Source organism: Acipenser ruthenus, chromosome 3 (genome assembly GCF_902713425.1).
Source record: "Acipenser ruthenus chromosome 3, fAciRut3.2 maternal haplotype, whole genome shotgun sequence".
In the NCBI taxonomy this organism is placed as follows: Eukaryota; Metazoa; Chordata; class Actinopteri; order Acipenseriformes; family Acipenseridae; genus Acipenser; species Acipenser ruthenus.
Genome location: NC_081191.1, coordinates 71,365,634 through 71,391,151, shown reverse-complemented (window position 1 = coordinate 71,391,151; position 25,518 = coordinate 71,365,634). Strand labels below are relative to the sequence as shown.

The window sequence follows — 25,518 nt, the reverse complement described above, 5'->3', positions numbered from 1 at the left end:
TAAATTGCGGCTACATCATTACATTTTTTATGTAATACTTTTATGGACTTGCCCTACCTAGGTCAACATTAAAGACACAATCTGGCTGTAAATAATTAAGATTATGCCAGCCCTGTTGTAGATTAAATGTACTGCCATTGGCAACAGGCTTTTCTGGTTTGTATGGTTAAAACAAGCCTTGTCGGACCCAAGCTTTCTGCTTGGACTCAGTATTCATTTGAATAGGATACAAATACCATTAGATTTATATAGGACCTTTCATGTCATGAATCCCCATGATGTTTACAAAGAAGCCTCAACACTCAGCAAGGACACCCTCGGCCGTCTGTGTATTAAAAGACTCTGAAAAGCCTTTGAAATCATGCTTATGCTACATAATGTTGCCAAGCAACAGGAGACTGATATAACCCCTTAAACAGGTTTGAAACAGAATGAATGCCTGCCTATCCCTGACTAGCTGTTGGTCTCCTTAAATATAGGAAACATATTTTACGAGTCAAGCCGTCTCACAAGTGCAGCAGTATCTAAAATGTTCTACTATTTTAGAAATACAGGAGGACTATGGGTGGGGCTTGTATCGGCCAGTTTTTCCAACTCAGGTCCCTTGCTCATAAATATCTTGCTATCCCTGAAAAGATAATTGACTCCATTTTAAATATTTGCAAAACATATATTTTTTTTAATTAAGTCATAACTACATGTGCAATGATAACCCAAATCAATTTACTACCAATGCAGAATGACTGTGTGGGGCAATTGTTCTTCCTTTTACTCCAAAGCATGTTTCTGCTTTAAAATAAGAAAAACGGTCCCACATTTACACTTGTGAGGTGGATTTATCATTATAATCCTTTGCATAAATTTCAAGAGGATGTGGCAGGGCGAAAGCCGTAATTGTATATTTGTGTGTGAATGTAGGGTTGTCAGGGAGGGGGTTAAAATTGGCCCTGCCAGAAAACGTGAGAATGTGGCTGGAGCCTTAATTGAACGACTGATGATTAATTAGGCCCCAGCCACATGCTAGATAAGTGGGAGAAAGGCCTTTGTTTGGGAGGTTGATGTTTAGGTGAGTGTTGGAGTAAGAAAACTGTGTCTGACTGCGTTGTGTTGGAGGTAGTGAAGGCGAATGCCCAGCCTAAGTCTTATTGTTTTGTGTACACCTTTTATTTTGGCCCTTGTGCCTGTTTATATATGTCTGTTTTTGTTTATTAAAAGTTCGCAACAGCTCTTGAACTGCAGCTATTCCTGACTGTGGGGTCTATTCATAAAGGGTTAACACCTGTCGAAATGAGAAAACAGGAGTACATGATCAGATTTCGTCCATAGCCGCAGTTGCTATTCATAAGAGATAATTCAGATGCGTTGTTAAGCCCCAACGATTTTCATCTATGAAGGCTAGTTTTTAATGAATTGAGAGAAAGGTCAACGATTACCTCATTAGCTTTTCATAAGAGTGAACGGCAGCAACATGCTGTTATTGAACGATTTCTACAGTCAAGTCTAAACTAACGACAGCGTCAGCAGACTTTTTTTAAAGACATATTTTATTACTGCAGTTATACAGTTTGACATATCCGTGATTAACACTGCCTATTTTGAAAAAAAAATTAAATCTGTAGCTTCATATGAAGGAAAATGTTTAATATAAATTTATACTCACACAAGAACATATTCTCTGGCATAATCATTTTGAAACAGCGCTGAGAAGTGGAGAGCAAGTGAGAGACTGAGAATAGACAGTTATTCTATTATTATTATTTCTTTGCCGTGATCCGCGGCTGACAGCGGTCCTTTTCTTTTTATTTCTTTTACCTGTGTTCACAATAAACAGTTTGACAAATACTGCCGGTGTGAACCCGTTTATTTTCATGAAGCGTTACAATATACAGTATACCAGAGCTGCTGATGCAGTTGGTGTGAAATTTGGGCTTGCTTGGTATTGCAAAAAACACTGATCGAGCCTCAGTGCGAGGTTCGATGAGTGTTCGAAAGGGAGTCTTTTTTTTTTTTTTTTTTTTCCCGCACACCACAAAACGATCCATTTTGTGTACAGTGTGCAATACAGCATGAAACGTTAACTGATTCATAAACATAAACTCACCCCTGATTGATTCCCTGCTTTAAGTGGCGGTTATTATTATTATTATTATTATTATTATTATTATTACTAGAATTACAGTATTATTCAAACGTCCTCCTACAGTGCTTTTTGTTTTAGTTTTTTTTGTGGTCATGCAGTTAAGGATGGAAGTCTTATGTGTGCGTATGGAAATGTGTTTATCAGCGTTGCCAAACAAAATGAAAATACAAAGTAGTAGGCTACTGACGGTGGATTCCGTTTTTCTTTTTGCAACAGCTACCGACTCCACCCAGGGAACATTAATAATGCTGATGATGTCATCAAAAAAGGCAGATTTTCATTCTTGAACGACTCGCCTGCTTGCTCAGATCATTTTATGAATAGCAATATGGACGAGTTTTGTTAGTTTTAAATGAAATTAGTTTTATTACGACAGTCTGCAAGTACTTTTATGAATAGGGCCCTATGAGTCTCATTCCTGACGCTATTCTGTTACAGAGACAATTTGCTATTTGAGGATAACAAGATATTTAGCAAATAATGAATGGGTCTGAGTGGGATAAAAGGGGCAATAGATGTCCCACCCCAGTCATTCTGTTTTAAGGCTGGTAAATAATTCTAACCGCCTATGTATGTATGTATGATCTTTCAATTTTTATAATTTTTTTAAATTTTTGTTCATCGGATATAATTAGCATGAAAGTCCTCATCTACTATGTTTCTTGCTGGGTCAATTGCAAACCACTTTATCCACTTTTAACTCAACCCCAGGCATTAGTCACAGGATACAGCAGTTTTATTGTATTATTGTTCAGACTGGTTTCTTGCTAGTTTTATGTTGTTAAAATCCTCTCTGTTAATTTAACTCTCCACTTCCTTCAAACTAGGCCATGTCTTCTTGATCCCATTTAATAACTTGTCTGCATTCGCCAGGCTCCAGGAGGAACTTAAGAAATGACCTGTTGGTGGCAGCTGACTCCATCACAAACACCATGTCGTCACTCGTGAAGGAGCTCAACTCAGGTAAGAGACACATGGCCACTTGCCTTGAACAATTTCTACCTTTTCAGCCATTTGGTGTCCCTTTCGATAGAGCAGGCAGCCTTTTACAGTCCATGGCAGTTCATGGGTTATCACTGGAAAGGTATAACTGTTCTGTCATTAGTTCCAATTTCATTTAAAAAAAGTTAGGAAGGATATGAGGAGATCAGAAAAAAATCCTATTTGCAACCCCCCTTACCGCCTTGTTGTTACATTTCTTAAAAACCCTTACTTTGTCGCAAGCTACCATTGTAATATTTAAAACACAGTTTAAAAGCAACCTGAAATGCAGCTGACAATAAAAATAATATCTGGTTCAGAAATTTTAAGTAGGTACACTATTAGCTTAGTGTACCAACTTAGTGTACCACGAAGTGTTTACATTTCGTCTTTCCCGAAAAGGAATTTTCAGTAAAGTAACAGAAAAAACATAGGGTAGCAAGCTGCAGTGCTTTTCAACGGTCCCTGTGAAACTTACTCGTGTTGAAGTGTTGCTGCATCTTTCTTTGTTGTAGCCTCTCTAAATGCAACCATCTCCAGTGTGGTCCCTCTCCTACCCTCCACTCCCATCTCCTGCTTTGTATTTCCCCTTTGTATATACATATATTGAACCTCGCTTTCCTTTAGAGTCAGTTAGGATATGGCGTGTCCATTTTCATGGCAATGTGAAGATCTTTTTTTTTTCTTTCACCGAATTACTATACAATCCCCACTTTGGTCTCCAAAAATGGGCCCTGAAAAATAAAACTCATTATAAAGCACTATACAATTCTGTTTAGTCCAGTATATATATTTAATTTACATTTGGCACTGAATAAGTATACTTGCTTGTGGCAGCACATTTTGAATAATAGTCATTTGCATGTTTACAAGGTCATATCTAGGTGGTTACCAAGGCAACTGCTTGCAGGTCAAGTGTAAACACAGGCAGACGAGGCTGCGGATCACAGAGATCCCTGCAACCCTGAAGGTGACAGTTCTGTGTGGGAGCACTGCCACAGGAGATGGACCATCATCTAATTTCTCTGAACCTGAATTTAAGCATTGGAGCATGAAGTGGCAGCAGCATGGGGCTTTGCAGGCAAAAAGAAAAAGAAACCAGGAAGAAGCCATAAGATGTGCTCAGTGTCATGGAATTGTGCAGGTGCCTGCCTCTTTGGAAAGGTTGTGCCGTTGCCTTGGGACCCACCTGTCCTTGCAAATTATCCTAACAGCCCATTCATTGAGTGTGACCAGCCATTCAGCCTTGGTAGCCAGTGAAGCAGGCGACAGATGCAATGTATACATTTGCATGACATAATACAGAATTGACATGAAACATTTTAAATATATTCAGTGACCCATACTATTATTATTTCTGAGCAAAGAGACCAAGAAGGGGTTAATAAATTGTGCACAAACACAATGGCCCTGGTTGTAATACAGTATGCTTTCCTTTTACACTGGAGGCATCGAGAAGAAGTGCAATACTATTGTTAATATATTTAATCTATAGTTGTCTTGTATCAGTAGAAGCTTACATAAGCTTTACTTGCTCTCTGCAGAAGTTGGCAGTGGGGAGGAGGATGAGGACATACTACTGAATGGACAGGACAGGGGTAAGTCAGCCTATCTTGAGCTGTACCTGTCTCCCCCTGAGACTGCACCTCTGTCCTGATTTGCTCCCTGAAACACATAGCACAGCACAAGCTCTATTAGCATTAATCAGTGGTGCTGATGTGCCAAAGCAAAAAGCATTCAGCAACTGGTTGTATAGGGTGTCATGCATAAAACTGAGCAAGATCTAGCACACCTGGGGCCCGATTTTCATGACATCGCAAAGTGGTGGCGCTAGCGCAAAGGTCATTTGGGCACAAATTTTTTGGAGCTCAAAGTTGGCGCAAACTTTTTTGAACTGGAATGCGATTTTGGAGCCAGGCTTTGTGTCCTCTTTTAGGGCTAAGGCTAGCGCTAGCGCCAGTGGTTGGCATAACTTTTGAGGCGTGGTGTCATTAACATTTCGTTGTGAAGTGATTTTGATGTGCGCTGGGTGCTGCGTTTGCATTTTGAAAGAGAACCTCGGGCAGGTTTATTCTGAGCGCAATCATCAGCGCCAGGGTAGAAGGAAGTAAAACATAGAGAGACAAGAGAAGGGGAATGTAAAGACAAAACATTAGTGTATATACATATCTGTTTATTTTATAAATGAAATATTTATTCATTTTGTGTTTGTTTGTTTTTAGAGAGAATGGGATATGCATTGGCATTCCTGTACCTAAGGGAGAGAAGGAGATATCAAAATAGTTTTTTTTTTTTACGCCTATCAGACAGCGAATGCAGACATCGACTCCGACTAACAAGTAAATTATAGCTGATATCTGCCAGCTACTGCAGGCAGATCTGGAAAGAGATACGGGAAGATATAACACATTGCCTGTTGCATTAAAGGTCACGGCTGCACTCATCTTTTTTTTTTGCCACTGGTCTTTGAGAGGACTGTAGGTGCTAGTGCAGGTATTAGCCAGTCAGCTGGAAGCGGTGCAGTACATGAAGTTACTGCAGCTTTAGTGAAGTGTGCAGGGCAATGTATTTATGGCTTATGACACCATTTTGCAACCCAAGTACTGCTTGATTTGTCATTGAGTGCATATTTGGAATGTTAAAAATACATTTCATATGTTTGGATTGGTCAGGTAGTATACTACAATACAGTCCTCGGGTCAGTAATTTTTTTGTGGCATGTTGTGTTTTATTACAATATTGCCATACAAAATGGTTGTCGTATTGACCTTCCAGAGGACAGAAGCATTTAGGGAACATTAAGCTTTTAGCCTAGGGAGCACTGGGAGACGCTTTAGTTGCCTACGGATCAGGGAGCCTTTATATATATATATATATATATATATATATATATATATATATATATATATATATATATATATATATATATATATATATATACAGTATATAATTTTCTAATTTTAAAACAATTTGTTTTTGCGGAAAGAGGACACATCTTTGTAAATGCCTGAGTTCACTCAAAAACCATCCATTGATGGGAATGGCATATAAGGTATGTATTATTGTGTAAAATATAGTTTAGGGGTCCCTGCTATTAGCAAAATCGCTTTATACTGAATCAATAACAGACAGCTTTCAATATTAAACAGAAGTTAATTTTTTATTTTACAATCAGGACAAATATCTAATTACTTTGAATTGCTTTTTGTCTAGTTTTATTTAATAACGTTAATTCAGTCGATATGAGATAATAGCTAATACTGCAGACCCCTACAGTAGGTACACGTACCCCGTGTTATCGAATTGATTTCTTTGCATAAGACAACAACATGTGGCCGTTAGTTGATTTTTCTTTATTATTATTATTTTTTTTATAAAACTGAATTTTAGTCTTTTACATAACAAGAAAAATAAATGACACACACACATATACATATGTTGCAGCTGAAGCAATGGCAGTTCTCTTCAATGAAAAGGACATCAAAGTTTTCCTCAATGATGCACTGGGATCGAGGAGCTGTCACTAACTCCTTGTTGTACTTTGTGGCATTGGTGGGCAGGAGAATGCTGGCCTGGCCTGACCTCATTGTCCTGTTGACTTGTTGCCTCATTCTCCCTTCATTCTTCTCTTCTAGGGCTGTCTGTGACAGAGGTGTTGGTCTTTCTCCTCCCCCTCTATTGAATGGGAGATACAGAACAAACATTTTGACTGTGAATTTTTTTTGTTGTTTTATGTTTTTGTACTTAATTGTAGCATCAATAAAACATATACGTTGGGCTCTATTCATTATGAATTGTCAGTTTGTTATGTGGTTTTACTAAGCATTTATTTAACAAAATAGACAATTAATGCTTTTGAGACCTGTTTTTTTAATCGTATAGGTTTACAATCAATAAATAAAAAAACTTGCCAAATACATAAACAATTATTTTAAACGGTAAGTGATTGAAATATATCAGCCAGTTACACAATTTTGTGTAGCCACAAAAAGTTTTAAGTAGCCTAACAATTCTTAACTTTTTTTACTGTTTGGAAAAACCGACACAGTTTAAATAACATTAATTATATATGTAGATGCAGATGGAAGAGCCACTTCTAGTCCTGCACAATCTCCTGTTGAAGGCTGGATGAGGCGATCCCCTACAAGGACGTCAGTGGCTGGCTTGTGGAGGTGTCGTGGCAAATCTCACCCCCCATATAAAAGTATATTAACAAACGTTATTAATACACGTTAAAAACTACAAAACAACGGCACTATCGGTTGTGTGTCGTTATAAAGAGGCAAAAAGAGTCAACATGTACTCAAATTTGTTTTGGGTTTTTTAATGTTACAAATAATAACTGATCTACGGGTAAATATGTAAAGCATATTTTAATTACCATTATATATCGTAATTAATTCATTATTTACTGTAAAGGTTATGATTGGATATCCGATTTCACCTCCCACTCGGCAGACATTGTGTCGGATTACACTTGCGCTGAGCGGTAGATTTGATCAAAATCCCTCTCTTAGGACAGACCACTCCCTGAAGCGCTACCACAGTGACTTTGAGCATTGCCTTTTGCGCTTGCCCCCGTGTTATCAAAATCGGGCACCTGGTGTCTTTTAAATTTCATTCATGGCCGATTCAACAATTCTTCATAATAAACACTGTAGGCTGGCTTTGACAGGCCATATTTTAATTAAAAATGCTCTGCAGTGTCAAAGCCATGACCTGCTGCGTATATAATGAAGGCATTGTCTTTGGTTTTAATTAGATTCCAGATAACCAATTTTATTAAGGAGGAAAACCCTATCAACCCAACCCCATTGTTTCTAGTACAAATATATTTTTGATGTTTCTGTAGTTCTGGGGGATTTATAATCCAAAGCAAGTTGTCTTTATAAAATCCATGTTGGTGTCTTTATTTTGTTGCCTATTGATTTTTTTTAAATAATGTATGTTTGATACTTCTTTAGAGTGATATGCAACATTCAGCTTTCCATTAGATCACAATGTTGGGCTAAATATTTGAATATCATGAAATTGTTGAATCGTTAGCTATTTAAATTCAGTGCACAGAATTGCACTTTCCCACTCTGATAATTAGGATATCATTTAACATAATTTGTTTATTTTCTAGGTACCATAAATGCATTTTGGGATCAAAACAATGACCAGTACATTTTATTTGCAGATCACTTTTCTTACTGTGGGTGCAGTTTGAAATGTACCTTACAGTGGCTGTAATTAGCTGTGAATAATGTCATCTGGGCAGCCCTATTGAGTTCTTTTGTTTCATTAGAAGCCGGCAGTGAGACCGAGAGTAATGTGGACTCCGACTTTGGGCGTGCTCACTTTGATGACCTGGTCCCGTCTCCCACCTCGGAGAAGGCTTTCCTCGCACAAATCCATGCCAGGAAACCTGGGTATCTCCACAGCGCCTCAGCGACTAGCACCATCCGCAATGATCTGTAAATATCTCTCCTCTCTCTTTCTTAGACTGGGTGAAAATGTTACAGTAATACACTTTTTGTCGTGAATTTGGTGGTCATGAAAGGTGAGGCGGCGACTGTTGCTCAACTATCAGGACAATAAAACAGTTTATTCACTGTTTTCGTGTGCCGTGGATGTATAGTAGTTACCAGTATTTTAAACTGTTCCAAATTTAGCACAATCCCAGTTTCTGTCTCTAACCCACTGTGCTCTTGGACAGTGGAACGGAAGATGGGGACGATGAGAGCTACGAGAACGACTCAGTTCGCCAGCTTGAGAACGAACTGAAAATGGAGGAATACCTGAAACAAAGACAGACGGAGAAAACCTACATGGTAAAGAAGATGTGGACGCAGTGTTTTATTACTTTATTCATTTAGTGAGTTAAAGTCAACCAGGACAGGATGTGACGTCTCATTCATAATGATGTGCTTTGATAATCGGATCCCACGGACATCGTATGAAACACCAGGTTCTATACGCTTCTGTTTGCACTTTTCCTTTCTGTTTAAGAGGCATGTGCGTTGTAATGAGCTTTCATGCTCTTTGTTGTGCAGTTCTGTTTTGCATGCTTGCTTATTCAGTTTGCTTTAATCCTTTTTACTGATTCTATTCAATTCTGTTACTCTCATCCTCACTGCCCCCTCATTTTACTGTGATGGTCTTTATATTAATTAAGGATATGCAAATACTTCAAGTATAAGGTTAAAAAAAAAACTGCTGCATCCTGTGCTGTAGGTCACATTATATGGTCGGATAGTCACTAGAAACAGGAAGTGATTACATACCAGGAAGCAGCTGCAACTTCCCAACCTACATACAACCGTTACCTTTGAAATATCTGCATATCCCAAACTAAAGTATAAATACAAGCATACAACCAAAAGCTTTTCAGCACAAGGGTCGCGCAGCAGTGATGATGCAGATAAAAGGATTGATTTTTACTGATTACTGCCTTTCTAGATGTTTGGTCTTCACTGGACTGCCCTTTTCACTTCTAAAAACTCTCTTCTTGTCTTTTCTTCTTTCTTCCTTGTATTCTTTGCTGCCTGAAGGTCACTTTGCAGGAATGAGCACATTCTTTCTCTCTTTTTAAGTAAGTACCTTCCTTCCTGCTGGTATGCTCTCTGATACCTTTCGCCAGCTGATTTGTGTTTTTTCACAGCCTGAAGAAGGACCAAACCTTATAGTAACACTGGTGGAGTTCATCCTTTCGATGCCAGCAGTGCTGCATGTGGAAATACAATCTGGAGCCTAAAAATATGTTGCCTGTTCAGGACCCTATATTTTTTTCTGGTCTGAAATACATGTATACTTTTTGTGAATTTAAAAAATATATATATATTATAATTTATTTTTTTTGGTTCCCATATCGTTCTCACAGTTGCACTATACATGAAGCTATATCTTTTTTGGGATGGTAGTGGTATTTATTTAATGCAGTGTCCCCATTCCAAGGTTTGTCAAGTACCACAATTGGGATTTGAGTGGGGCTCGCTCTGCATCTATTATCCGTATCGTCTGTTATCAGAGAAATGCACAACCATGTCATCGTTATAGAAACATCACTGGGGCTGTAATACCAGCAGTTGTTTTGCATAACCAGTGCAGTATCACAGCCATGTGCAGCAGTGTCTGCAGTGATGTATTATGCGTGCCATTTTCATCACCATTGGTTGGCCAAAAAATATCCCTTTATGGACACTTGCATTTTCTCCTGTAATCTGCGTCTCTTTACTCAGATGAGCTGTGGCCAAACGGACGACGAGAGCTACGTGAGGACGGACGATGAGGAAAGCTGTATCCGGACGGATGATGATGAGGAAGGGCTGGTGGCTCAGAGCAAAGAGTGGAACGAACACATGAAGCGTCTCCTCAAGAACAAAAAGCTACAGCGATTCTGAGAAGGAGAGCACTGTAACTTTTTAAAGCTTGTAGTTAGTTGTGTGTTTTAACAATTTAGAAAACTTTCTCTTTAAGCTGTTCTTTTTTAATGACAGCATCTTCAGTGATGTGTTTCAATGGAACTAACAGGGCACACGAGACCATGTCCTGGTTCTGCTGTTAGAAACAATAGCAGCATTACTATTAAAAGAAATAGTACCTTTTGCGCATACGATCAATGCTCAGTTTACATATGAAACACTGGTAGACTTTAATACTAGAAGGGTTTGATTTCTAAATGATTTGTAGGTTGTTTTTTTGTTGTATCGAACAGGTTGTAATACTCAGAAATAAGACTTCCAGAAAATGCAGAAAAGTTTTTCATTTTGTTTCATTGGCATCATCACAAATCATGCAGTTTGAACTAAAAAGAAAACAAAAAAAGTCCCAATTTCTGGATTCATTCAATATGTTAGCAGTTTTTATCAAAAATAACTCAGCCATATATATATATATATATATATATATATATATATATATATATATATATATGTACACACATACAGATGTATATTAAAAAAGGAAAAGTTTTTAACAGCAACATATCGAAGTGAAAACTGTGAACCAAGTTGGGGAATCTCAATAATAGATGTCTATATACCACAGGTGCCATAAGATCAGATAACTATTGGAGTTATTTTTTAAATCTTCCATTACATTGTATGTGTTGATGCTTTTAAGTTGATCCAAGCATGTATTTTCAGCAGCAAAGTTTATATTAAATATTTTGTTTGAGGCCTTCAGCTTTATTGTGTGAATCTACTGATATTTAAAAGAGAGCTTGCAATTTTCATTTTCCAAGTGTTTGTGTGTATGTATATGTATATATATATATATATATATATATATATATATATATATATATATATATATATATATATATATATATATATTATGTATGTATGTATATGTGTATATATATATATATATATATATATATATATATATATATATATATATATATATATATGTATATAGGGATATGCATATACATATAGGGATATGAAAATGCCTTGGAAGAACACAATAAATATTTGAGTTTAGCTAACAAAAGTGATTTAGAGGTACAGTAACAGTATTTTACTAAGCTGAGATTAAGTTTAAGACGGAGCTTAAACTGGAACAAAAGTCTTTACTGATTCTAATTTTTTTTTTTTTAAATAAAATTAAAAATTGACTAATTTATATTTCACATTTAACACTTTGTTTTCTTATCCTTAAAATTAAACACTTAATCACAAAGTTATATAAATGACAAGTAAAACTAAAGAAACTTCTTCGTCGTTGTTTAGAACTTCCATTGCATAACAGGTGAATCCATTCCAGATTTTGTTCTGAGTTGAAATGATTGCCATAAGCATATTTGGAAACGTGATTGAACAGCATTTAAAACAAGCGCCAATTGAAGAAGGTATACACACACACACACACACACACACACACACACACACACACACACACACACATATATATATATACACACAATATACAAAATGTTGTGCAAGTTATTATGGTTGTTTTAAGTAAGGATATTAGTTGCAGTTTTACAAAGAATTTAAAATCAGAAAATATGAATTCAAACTAATTTTAGGTTCAATATTCAACTTCGTGACATCCCAGTGTAATTAGTGTTCCTTTTCCAAGACACATTTTCTTTTTGGGGTCACACCACCCTTTTTTTCATTAGGCACACAGGTGTCAAAACACAGCACTGTGAGGAAGCACAGTGTATAGGAAGAAAGCATCTGGCAAAAAAAGGCAGGGGACAACTGCAAGAAAAGAGCTTTTGAAGATTGAACAAGGGGTGCACATACAAGCAGCCAACGTCACTGCTGACTTGTTCATGGGGAAACAACACATCAATACCCAGGCTGAGGTGCAGTATCTTGTTCCCAGAGGAAAGGCAACAGGTCATAATGACTCAGGTACTGACCGCCATCTCTTAGATCTTTGTTCTAGCTAATTTGCAGGTTAAAATGCTATCATTTTTTGAAGCTGATGTAAAATACAGTAGTCCGTTGCTTTTCATTCATGGTGTGACACTGACCTCTGCTGGCTCTTGGAACTGAAATTTTGGCCCTATCAAATTATGCTTTTTTGGTTTATATTAATTCTTAGTCAGAAAACTTTTCATCTGCATAGTTGATTGAATCCCAGTCAGTTGGGCTGTAGCTTTTTAAACAACATTATTTTATTGTATTTTGTTATAGAGCACTATTATATATATATATATATATATATATATATATATATATATATATATATATATATATAAATAAATAAATAAATACATATAAACATAGCTATGTCAAGACGCAATATATACAAATCTATAGAACATGCAATAGTAAAGGATGATCTCAACCATACAGTATATTGTTTTTATATATATGACTGAAAGAGGTTAGTGCAGAAAAGTTTATTTGGACCCTGGGGCATAGTTAACTAATGCACTGGATTCAATATCCAAGTTAGGTTGTCATTTTTATATCCAGGGAAGATAAATACGCTCAAGTCCACCCAGCATCTCTGAGCTCCCCTATCGGGTGTACAAAACGTTTCATGCCTGACACAGAAGATGAGCAAATTGAACCAAATCAATTTTTTAATTTCCCTTTAACAGCACCCCTTTAGTTCACTGCATCAGAAGTGCACTCATTGCCTGCTGGAAAACGTGTTTGGTTTGTATACAGCCTCTTTCAGGGTCATCAGAGGTGGTGCACATCCCACACTCCTGATTCTTCAGGGTGAGGGGGAGCAGAAGGAAACATTATAAAGCCCTTATGCTGTACCTTGCTGACATTCTGAAAGAGGTTGAGGGAGAGTGAAAAGGGGACCAACCAAAGCCTGTTTGCAAGCACAGTGCTGTTTTCAAGCACAGTGCTAGACACTTCACGGGTGATGCAGTGAATTGAACATGGCTGCAATTCAGCACTTCTTCTATGTCAGGCTTGGTACTTTTCTCCTCTCCTTTTGTTTATATACAGGAAGTTCTTGTTTCAAATAATTTTCATACCAGAATAGAATGCAGTAGATCAAAATAATAGGTCTGACACGTACTAATAAGAAGAATTAATATATTTAGGGAAAAAAACAAAATGTTTAATCACCGATACGTGAAAGAAGCTTTTTAATGCCGTTTACTGTGTAACAAAAGAAAGGGTAGTAGTAAGTAGAATTGTTGTCTGCACAAGCCTGATGGTCTTTGTTTAGAAATGATATATGTTTTCTTATTGCATGAAATGCTGAGTTGTGTTTAAGCACAGACGTTTGGCCCTTTTTCAGGGCAGTGTGCCTCCTTAGGTTTTGAAGGGGGAGGGAGAGGAGTGGGAATAGTATGTAATGTCTGGGTCTGCCAGTCTTCATGCCAGGTGTATGGCAGTTTGGGTGAGGTTCTCTCCTGGTCTTTGGGCTCAGTGCCCTATCCCCTTTCTTTATTTCATGTGTTTTCTCCCATTTCCATTAATCACCACTGTTGTGTTGCCATGTCAATACTTCAAAAAATAATTGCTAAATTTAATTTATAAAAGAAAAAAAGAAGAAATGGTTCACTTCAGCTGTAAAAAGCTGTAAATAAGAAACAAGTCTGTTGTGTCCTGGATACTAAGGGCATTCTATTTTGAACCAAAAATGTATAAACTGTCAAATTGTCAGGACTAACTGTAAGAAAAGATTTTAATGCTACTACTGTACTTGACACCACTAGAAGTCATATACCATGCGTGAAAGCACTAAAATAATTGATTTCACGGCATTCATTGTAATAGAACTACTGATGTCTGTTTTGTATTGTTGTTAAGTATTGTTTTTTGTGTGTTGGAAACAACTGGGACATGTTATATTTTGAAGTGATTAAAATATTTAACTGTGTGTCTGTATTTTGGAATGTTTTTTTTCTTCATTAAAGAGAGAATTTCAAAAAATGGAAAATGCGTTTGTTTTAGTTTTTTTTTACTTTTTGGTTTTGCACACTTTTGCTTCTAGAGAGACATTTCTGTTTTGTGCGCCTGGATTTTTCACAGTGTTGTGATGGTTTTGATGCACACAGTGTTTGACTGGAGTTGAGATTTATTGAGGAAAATAATGAACCCGAGGGTTGGAATTGTGACAAACAGTGGATTATATATGATGGATATTTATTTAACTTAATATGAAAACACCAGTCAATATCTGTTTTAATATCTAAATATACTGTATATACTGTGTGTGTGTATGTGTGTGTGTGTGTGTATATATATATATATATATATATATATATATATATATATTGTATTTTCTTTGTATTTTCATTTATTGTGCACACAAACTTTTATTTTTATTTATATATATAGCTCCGTCTGCCATTAAACCATCTCAGTTTCTTAATGTAATCATGGAAAAATTATGACAAAATAAGCTCAAATATTTTTCTACCTATACATTCCTAAAACCACAGAGATGATGGCTTCACTCTCGCTAAACTTGTCAAATAAAATGAATAATAATTACAATGATTGTGTGTTTGCATTATAAGAGCACTACTTAAAATGCAGAGCAATTCATTTGATTCCCCCTCCTTCATGCTGCACGTTATTCGCTGGAGTAGAAAAAAGTCTCAGTTAATCGGCTCGTTTCACTTTTTAATAAAAAAAAAAGTTGATGTTGCTGTAGTCTGCAATGACAGAAAAGATTTTGAGACCCCAGAGTCTATAGATTTCAGTGGGACTTGTGAATTAACGAATGCACACAATGAGGGATGAAATGCACTTTTATTTGCAGCAAAGCAGCGTGTAAAAGGGCCTAATAAATAATTAGTAGTATGATTTTAACCAAGGCACGTGCCTCGGGTGCCTCATAGCTGGCTACGGCCTTGGTTATTTTATGTATCATTCTTATTAAAATATTTAGATTTTCTTTCTTGTAATCCGTTTTTTTTATTTTTATTTTATGTGTGCAAAACACCTTCTACAGGCGTATGGCACTTTATAGGCACTAGATGTCCCACTTTTGCATTTGAAAAGAACTGTTGGGCAAGCTGACAATCCATTTGGAACATTTTATGAAGCTTACTTGGGCAATAAAACAGACAGTGCTTTAATTAATAATCCCTTTCATTAATATTTTATGCCAGCAACATGTTCAGTGTAATTTATTACATAGTATGTCATTGTCTGTTCTTGACAGAAAACTAATTTAACAACAACTCGTTATGGATATGAATACCACAGTTACCTTTAATGTATTCTACCTGTTTACATTCATCTGGTGAATTCTAAAAATTCAAAAAGTTAAAAGCACCCCATGGTCTTAAAGTGGCTCTAAAACATGTATTCTTTCCAGTTGGTCTGTGGGTAACCAAAAACCTATCCCCCTAAAACCAGGTGTTTCCAATTACGGTCCTGAAGGGCCATTCTACTCCGGGTTTAACAGAGATATATATATATATATATATATAAATGAACTGTTTCAGGATCTGGATGGTTTAATTAGTGCAATTAAACAATTTAGCCCCAGTCCTAAAACACATGGTGGATGTAAGAAGTACAGCAGTAAGATATGCCGCTTAGAGACAGTGTGTTTGTGACAGGGTAGCCCAAGCTTTTACCAGCAGGAATTGGAGACTCAGAAACAGGAAAGCTGTAGTTTTAGCACTAGAGTGCACATTTATTAACAAAACAGAACAAAACACAGGAACAAACAAACCAGGTGCAGGGACCAAAATAAAAGGTTCAAATAAAACAGATATTTACATTTAACCCTATGCCTATCTAACATACAAGCACACACTATTTACATTTAGGCTTTTGTGGGGGGTGCCCGTTTAAACCCCTTTCTATCCTCTAAGCCTGAGTGTCTTTTTCCCCACTCGAGGCTCCACTACAGAGGGTGGCCTCAATGCCAGCAGTGGCTCTGGGCCCTCCAGCAGTGGCAATGCTGGCAGCAGCATGGGGCACTCTGGCAATGGAGATGCTGGACCCTCTGGACTCGCGGCTGGCTTTCGCTGTGCTCCAATCAGCAACAGATGTAGCAGCTGCTGAGGTTAGCCCGCAATTGCCCTGCTGACTGGAGATGGCGGCAGCTTACCCCCCCAACCCCCCCCCCCCCCCGCACTGGATACAACAATGGGTCCTCACCTTTTTGCTCTGGAGATGGCAACAGCTCCACCCCCTTTGGCACTGGAGGTAGCAGTGGCTCCTCCCCTTCCAGCTCTGGAGACGGCAGTGGCTCCCCCCCTTTGGTTCTGGAGATGGCAACAGTTCTTCCCCCTTTGGCACTGGAGACAGCGGGGCTTCTCCCTCTTGCCCAGGGGACAGCAAGGCTTTTCCCTCTGCTCACCACTAGGAACAGCCACCCCTCCTCCTCCTCCTCTTTTGGGCAGGTAGCAACTCCTCTCCACTCTGAAGGGGGCAGCACGCCATTGGGTGACTGAATTCTTCACAGGCCAGACACCAACATTGGTCTTCCAGGCCTGCAAGGAGCTCCCACTCCTCTGCTAGTCTGTACATTTTTTTTTTGTTTAATCTGCAGTCTGGCTCTGAGTATCCAGGGGGTGCTATACCTCCTGACACCAAATGTGAAAGGATAGCGTCACAGCCCAAGCTGTTACTGGGAGAAATTAGACACTCAGAAACAGGAAAGCTGCAGTTCCATCGTTAGAGCGCTCATTTATTAACAAAATAGAACAAAACACAGGAACAAACAAAACAGCCACAAGGGCCAAAATAAAAGGTTCAAACAAAACAGATATTACTCACAAAACTACTGGTCAGGCTAAGCATTCACCATCACTGACTAGTTCTCCCCCAAACTCCTTCACCAAACAAAGGCTTGTTCTTCCTTTATATACATGTGGCCATTCCCCAGTTAGCATCCAATTAGCTGCAGCACAACAATTCAGTGTGGCTCAGGTGGGGTCCTAAAACCTGCTACACAGGAAGTAATCTTCAACACAGACAAAACACAGAATATACCCTTAAAACCACCGAATTGTACCATGAAAACATATTTTCATCATCAGTCTGCTTTGCCCAAAACTGAAGAAAGTAGGGTTTGGGCATATTCGTTATGAACACATTGTAATGTCTGGTTGGGTAGGCAGACAATCAGAATTAGATGTGAAGATTTCACACACTGTATCAACAACAAGTGCATTTTAACAAAGGCTGTCTCTTTAGCTTACACTCTGTAATTTTACACAGTAGAAACATACTGACAAAACTGTTTTAAAAAGTTTCCCTTAAAATATTAGAGGCAGTAATAATGTCACGAGTGACTATAATTAGTTGGGGTTGTGCACATTATATTTTGTTTCGTTCTGCTTTCGTATTTAGTATATTTGTAGTTTGGTTGTTCACATTTGTTATTATTATTTTTATTATTATTTATTTCTTAGCAGACGCCCTTATCCAGGGCGACTTACAATCGTAAGCAAATACATTTCAAGTGTTACAATACAAGTAATACAATAAGAGCAAGAAATACAATAACTTTTGTTCAAGTGTGACAAACCACAATTCAATAATACAGCAGATAATAGTGTTACATCAGGATGTGATTAAATAGTGATACTTACATCAGGATATGATTAAATACAAAATACTACAGGTTAAACACTTGGCAGATTACAGTATTCTGAAGTACAGGATTAAATGCAGTAAAATAGGGGGCAGATAAGAGCAAAATAAAGCATATTTAAATGAAGGCTGATAGTGTCCCAGGATACAAACAGAGGAGTTCTACAGGTGCTGTTTGAAGAGGTGAGTCTTAAGGAGGCGCCAGAATGTGGTCAGGGACTGGGCAGTCCTGACATCTGTAGGAAGGTCATTCCACCACTGCGGAGCAAGGGTGGAGAAGGAGCGGGCTCTGGAGGCAGGGGAGCGTAGCGGAGGTGGAGCCAGTCTTCTAGTGCAGGCGGAGCGGAGAGGTCGAGTGGGGGTGTAGGGAGAGATGAGGGTCTGGAGGTAGCTGGGTGCAGTCTGGTCAAGGCATCTGTAGGCTAGTACAAGAGTCTTGAACTGGATGCAAGCGGTGATCGGGAGCCAGTGGAGCGAGCGGAGTAGTGGAGTAGCGTGGGCGAAGCGAGGCAGAGAGAACACCAGGCGGGCAGCAGAGTTGTTACATTCCACATTATGTTTTTTGTTCATTACCCAAAGGGAGGCACGCTGTTGCTTATTTTGTATTATTGTGTTAAGTTATTTTAAGTGTGTGTGATTATTTTGTACAACAGCACTGTGATTAGAGGGAGAAAACAGTTCCATTCCCCAACTTCCAAATGTAGTTTTCCATTTGCACCAATTAACTATCATTGATAGTCCCCTGTAATGAGGAACTGAAAGTACAGGAAGGGAGCGTGGTGACAGACAGACAGACAGACAGACAGGGAGAACAACAAGGATGATTTGGAACTCGAGAAGGAATACGGCAGGATAAAGACACGGCAGCCCGATGGAAGGAAGGACCGGTCAGAAACTGATAGCAAAGCTAAGTATTCATCCTTGAATTATGCTGTTGAAGTGGTGCTCTTTGAATAAAGAAAGATTATTAATACTATTACACCAAAGATCATGTGGTGTTGACTTTTGATTCAGAAGTAACGACACTTGGCAGAAAGGTTTATAATTACCGATATTAACTGTGGTTTATGACAAGGTGTTGTGCTGCTTCCCTTCAAGGCACCCCCCTCCATGACCGACGCCCCGGAGGAGCAAACAGGCACCAACTGAGGGACAGACCGCCAGCTCCCTGTACACACCCGAGATGTGAGGTCCTACCCTACCTTAGTTAAGTACCAGTGGCTGGTTCGGAAGACCAAATAAGAGTAGGGCGGGCTAAGATCAGGGTGTATGTAGAGAATGACCAGGACACTTAGGGAGTGTGGATATCAAGTGCTGTTTGTTCTTTCCGTTGCCAGATTCTGCGTCCTGGTGCTGGAGAGGGTGATCGAGCCTGAAGGTAGCTAAATACAAACCTTACAGCGGGATGAACAAACAGATTAGGAGGTTCTTGGATGGTCACCTTCAACTTTACCTTGCCTTGTTGGTGTTTCTACAAGGACAGTGTTTGGAAACTTGGTTTAAGTACAAGACCCACTAACTGAGATTTCTAGGCCTTTCTAAGGCCCAGGTGAATATATTGGTTTCACCAAATTGCTGCTTATATTCGGGACTGTGGTGTTGTAATATATCGTGTTGAGTTAAAGAATTGTAGTAATAATATCTCCCTGAAGTCACAAGTAGCCTGCTAGCAGTGTTTTATGAAAGGTTTTAGTGGTTTTACATGGTGCACAGTTTTAGGTGTTTTTAGGTTTTGTATTAAAATACCATGCAAGATGGTTTGAAACGGGGGATTTTGCCAATTGTCTTATAAAGTAAGCTGTATTCAATTGTACCATTTCCTGTAATAAAGAAATCATTCTTTTTTACTTACTTGCTCATGTGGTTCCTGTACACTCACTGGGAAGGTCCGGGTGGTTCGAAATCGAAATCCAAACAACCTGTGGACAAAGGGTTAGAAAGATAATTATAAAGACTTATACTTACCTGGAATTAACAGTATTGGACCCTGACATTTACACTTTGCATTATTGGCTAAATGGGCAATATCTATAAATACTAAAATAGAAAGAGTATAATAGGACCACGATTAGGATTGACGCAAGGTTAAATGCCCATTGAACAAGCTGTGCTCAGCGTCGTAACCAGAGCTGACATTCTACCGAGGTCAAACTTAAGTTTCAAGCTGTAGCTGGCAGTATTTATATGACTGCTTGGTATTTATTATTATTATTATTATTATTATTATTTATTTCTTAGCAGACACCCTTATCCAGGGCGACTTACAATTGTTACAAGAGATCACATTATTTTTACATACAATTACCCATTTATACAGTTGGGTTTTTACTGGAGCAATCTAGGTAAAGTACCTTGCTCAAGGATACAGCAGCAGTGTCCCTCATTGGGGATTGAACCCATGACCCTCCGGTCAAGAGTCCAGAGCACTAACCACTACTCCACACTGCTGCCCATTTACTATTTACTATTCAACCTCCAAATCTATGTTACACGGCAAACCAACAGAGAAAATTAAGGAGTCTTTTGTACTTTACCAGAATTTTTACATGAGCATCACCATTGATGATGCAAAAAAAAACAGCCCAGGACACAACCTCAGTGTCCTCATAGCTAGTTATGGTCATGGCTGTGCTTGGTTATACAAAATATACAGTATTTTTTGTGACTTCAGTAAGAGGAAGCTAAACAGCAGTATTGCACAGCAAAAAAAAAAAAATAATACAAAATTGCTGCTTCTTGGTGGAAAACAAATCTCGTGGGTTTGTCTGCAGCTGATTCTAACTCTGGGAGGGATTTTCACCCCTTCCTAATAAACAGCCTGTGGCAGGATGGCTTGCAGTGGTGGTGTGGTGACGTCACAGATAATAATAATAATTCAAAATAAAAGAGTTGAACAAAACAAATGGCACAAGGGCCAAACAAAACAGTAAACAAACACAAACAGGACGAAACGGACAAACATGTATCGTGCTGAACCAATAGCAATTGTTATGTTTCGCTTCTCCTCTCTATCTCCCCATACCTCCTCTCTGTACACCCAACCCCGACTGAGTGACAATGTGCGTCTTTTATGCAGTTGTACCGAGACTCGATTGCTAATCAATCATTCAATTAGAATCTCGGTACAACTGCACATGGATTAATTACATGTCCTTCCCCGTGCTCACATAGTATTACATTTTAATCAGCACGTGAAGTGATGTGCAACCCTCGTGGCTAAATACAAATATACATTTTATCACACGTGCTACACAGACCCATTTATATCCCGTGTACCAATGACTATACACCAACATTTAACACACTACATGGAACATATAAACAAACAATACGCACAAGGCGGGGTCACACTGCCATACAGCCACATACTAAGCAAGCATAATACAGTATTCAGAAGTTACAACTTATTTGTATTATTATGACTATTATTATCACATTTTATTTTCAGGTGAAGGACAATGACATTGACTACAGTGTCCACCAAACAAATGTCACTTGTGACCCCTCATCCCCCCCACCCCCCACACACTGGACGGCCAGGGAGTTGAGTTCTGTCTCCAATGTCCTTTCAACCCTATCATTTACCTGAGAGACTCCATGCAAAGGATCCAATGAGTGCCATTTATGATGATGATACAGTAATGTAGGCATGTTTCCAGTGTGAACTGGTCTTGGTGCATCCAACAACTAGGAAGCTGTTCTGGAATCAAACCAGCAAGAAGAAAAGAGTTTATAAGCCTCTGACGAACCACTGAGCCTGGCTGCCCTTGTAACTCAGAAAAGAGGCAAGGCTTTTGTGTGGCCTTTGATTAGCCCCAAAGGGCATAGCTCCAGATGGGCCCATCTGCTGCACTCTTTCCTAATTTTGTTAAAGAGCTGCCCCTTTGAGAATCAATTTGGGAAACTGCCTGTCTTTTTTAATGGTCTTTACTTATGCTTAATAGTATACCATGTCTTAATTAAAATTTAACCTGTTAAAATGTGTACCCTATAAGGTTTTAAAAGTTGGTAATTTACAGTATAAGAAGGTTGTTATGTTCCTTATTAGGCCATGATGAAAATATCAGCTATATACTGTGGGGGGTTCTAATAAAATGCTCTGAGTAAAACACCCCATTTCGAGGGAAACAAGGTGATCCCCTTTAGTTCCTGAACTGTACCATAGCTGGAATATAACAGCTGCATGTAGGATGCATTGCAACTATTTGACTTCTCTGACACTGTCCTTGCGTTTTTTGTGCTACTGAGTTGCGGGAACTTTTTTCAGCTGAAATGTGCAGTAATCCTTTTAGAATATGAACAGGGGGCGTGACCTGTCATTAAAAAAGGATGGAGTGTCCAGTTCAGTTATCCTTTAACATATCTGGAGGCTAAATGAATCTACATAATGGATGGAAAAAGCTCCAATGCAGTGCACTGCTGTGACAGTTGGCTGATGATTCACATAGGAAAGCATCATCTTGGCTCTCTTCCAACTCATTTGCTTGGCCTTGAGCCATCCAAACAGAATACACAAACTCTGAGAAAAACATGCAATCCACTAGATTAACTCAATAGGAATGTGTGCGTAGATGCTGCAAAGTTCATTGTGGCTTAGAACGCACTTGTAAGAGGTGAAGAGTCCATCAGTGCATTCTGATATTTCACTTTTGTTTCTGTCTCTCATTAACACATGATGTTATAGGGCAAGCTCCAGTTTACCGGAATTTAAATATAACTTTTTGTGTAAACAGTGGGTTAAGATAACCTTATGTTGCTGGGGTTTTTTTTATCTTTTTGTTTTGCATGTTTCCCTTATAAAAGTTTCCCATAGTAATAAACATAGCAAGGTGTAATAAAGCACAGTGAAAGCGTGGTAAAGCATAGCTAATCATTGTAAAGCATATTAAAAACATGGAAATCTTGGATAAACGATGGTAAATGCATATAACTATAGGAAAAACATGGTAAAAGTTCCAAAAATATTGTGGTTAACATTTATAAGGGTTTCTATGGATACATTTTTAACAGACTCTAAAAATAGTCCAGAGTACATCACATATTGAAGTGAGTTTCCAATCCAATCCTCTGGTTAAAACTGCCTCTGTATGATCAATACAAGTACAGGTGTTGCTGAGGGGGGCAATGATAGGTAGAGATGTACTGACAAATAAAGAGTAGATAGAAAACTCGGCAGTAATGCATTAATCTTTCTCAAAAGATGTTTGGTGACACGTTGCATTTGTCTACTTTCTATGCAACCATCAGATTGCTTGATCTGTAACTGCTTCACATCTTTAATGACTATTTTACATACTTCACAGATACATGCTTGCAAAATGTCATTAGTGTTGTTGGCTTGGTCAATTGTGTTATTGCTTGATTATATTGTTTATTTTCTCCCAATGTTTATGATCATGCCCTTCTATAGCTATCATAGGCTATGTATTACAGTACATCAGTGGTTTTCAACCTTTTTTTTTAAACTTTTCCCCTTTCTGTCAGAAGGTTTTAGCTCAAGTATGGTTTAATAGATACAGAAAGTACACAGAAAGAGTACTTGGTACTGCAAACACAAGTCAAAAAGGAAGTTAGAAAGGCCAAGAGAGAGATAAAAATGAACATTGCTAGGAGGCTAAAACCAATTCCAAAAAGTTTTTTCCAATATTATAACAGCAAGAGACCATTCAAAGATGAGGTAAAATGTCTAAGAGATACAAATGGCAAAATCATAGATGAAGAGATATATTAAATGATTACTTTTCACAAGTTTTTCAAAGGAGGATACGGACAACATGCCACACATGTCGACCTGTTCCTATCCAGTTTTAAATAACTACCATAACAAAGACAGAAGTGTTAAAGGGATTATGAGCTCTTAAAATAAACAAATCCCCTGGGCCGGATAAGATCCTCCCAATAGTACTATAATAGAAGTTATTTACAAACTGCTAACCAAGATCATGCAACAGTCTCTTGACACAGGGGTTGTACCGACAGACTGGAGAATTGCAAACATAATACCAATCCACAAAACGGAAGACAAAACCAGACAAGGTAACTAGAGACCAATAAGCCTGACTTTTATTATGTGTAAAAGTATGAAAACTATAATAAGATCCAAAATGGAAAATTACCTATATGGTAACAGTATCCTGGGAGACAGTCAGCATGATTTTAGGAAAGGGAGATCATGTCTAACTAACCTGCTTGATTTTTTTTTGAGGATGCAACATCGACAATGGATAATTTCAAATTAAATTTTGATTTCCAGAAAGCTTTTGACAAAGTCCTACATCAAAGATTAATTCTCAAGGTGGATCCCGAGTGGTGCATCCAGTAAAGGTGCTCTGCGTGAAGTGCAGAATGCGCTCTATAGCCTGGACGTCGCCAGTTCGAGTCCAGGCTATTCCACAGCCAACCGTGGATGGGAGCTCCCAGGGGGTGGTGCACAACTGGCCAAGCGTCGCCCTGGGGAGGGGGGTGGGGGTGGGTTTAGGTCGGCCAGGGTGTCCTCGGCTCACCGCGCACCAGCGACCCCTGTAGTCTGGTCAAGGGCCTGCGGGCTTGCCTGTAAGCTGCCCGAGAGCTGCGTTGTCCTCCGACACTGTAGCTCTTGGGTGGCTGCATGGTGAGCCTGCAATGTGAAAAAAAACGGTCGGCTGACGGCACAGGCTTCGGAGGACAGTGTGTGTTCGTATTTGTCACTCCCAAGTCAGCGCAGGGGTGGTAGCGGTGTGCTGAGCCTAAAAATAATTGACCATTCCAAATTGGGAGAAAATAATTTTAAAAAATATTTGGCAACGACTAACTTTAAATTCTTAACTTTAGATTCTGGTATAGTAAGCAAACTTATTACATTTGCAGACGACACAAAAATAGGAGGAGTGGCAGCAGCAAAGGTCATTCAAAATGATCTAGACAGCATTCAGAACTGGGCAGTCACATGGCAAATGACATTTAATAGAGTAAGGTTCAAGGTACAGAACACAGGCAATAAAAATGTGCATTATAGATATCATATGGGAGATACTGAAATTGAAGAAGGAATCTATGAAAAAGACCTAGGAGTTTATGTTGACTCAGAAATGTCTTCATCTAGACAAAGTGGGGAACCTACAAAAAAGGCCAACAAGATGCTTGGATATATCGTGAAAAGTGTTGAATTTAAATCAAGGGAAGTAATGTTAAAACTTTACAATGCATTAGTAAGACCTCACCTAGAATATTGTGTTCAGTTCTGGTCACCTCGCTACAAAAAGGATATTGCTGCTCTAAAAAGAGTGCAAAGAAGAGTGACCAGAATTATTCAGAGTTTAAAACGCATGGCATATGCAGACAGTCTAAAATAATTGAATCTATTCAGTCTTGAACAAAGAAGACTATGCAGCGATCTTATTCTAGCAGTCAACATCCTAAAAGGTATTGACAATGTCAACT

The 25,518-nt window shown here is 38.5% G+C and overlaps 1 protein-coding gene across 9 annotated transcripts in view; it reads left to right on the top strand.

The window, feature by feature from the left end:
- Positions 1-11,289, top strand: part of dtna (dystrobrevin, alpha) — a 74,478-nt gene extending 63,189 nt beyond the window's left edge. For 7 of the 9 annotated variants that reach the window (XM_059016174.1, XM_033992755.3, XM_033992762.3 and 4 more), the window contains 4 exons: positions 3,014-3,103; positions 8,412-8,580; positions 8,823-8,937; positions 10,345-11,289. In XM_059016174.1, coding sequence (XP_058872157.1) covers positions 3,014-3,103; positions 8,412-8,580; positions 8,823-8,937; positions 10,345-10,506 — 536 coding nt within the window. In that variant the 3' untranslated portion in view covers positions 10,507-11,289. Of the gene's footprint in view, positions 1-3,013; positions 3,104-4,665; positions 4,720-7,196; positions 7,326-8,411; positions 8,581-8,822; positions 8,938-10,344 lie in introns of all 9 variants that reach the window. The other 2 variants (XM_059016164.1, XM_059016169.1) reach the window with 2 other exon arrangements.
- The last annotated feature ends 14,229 nt before the right edge of the window (positions 11,290-25,518 follow it).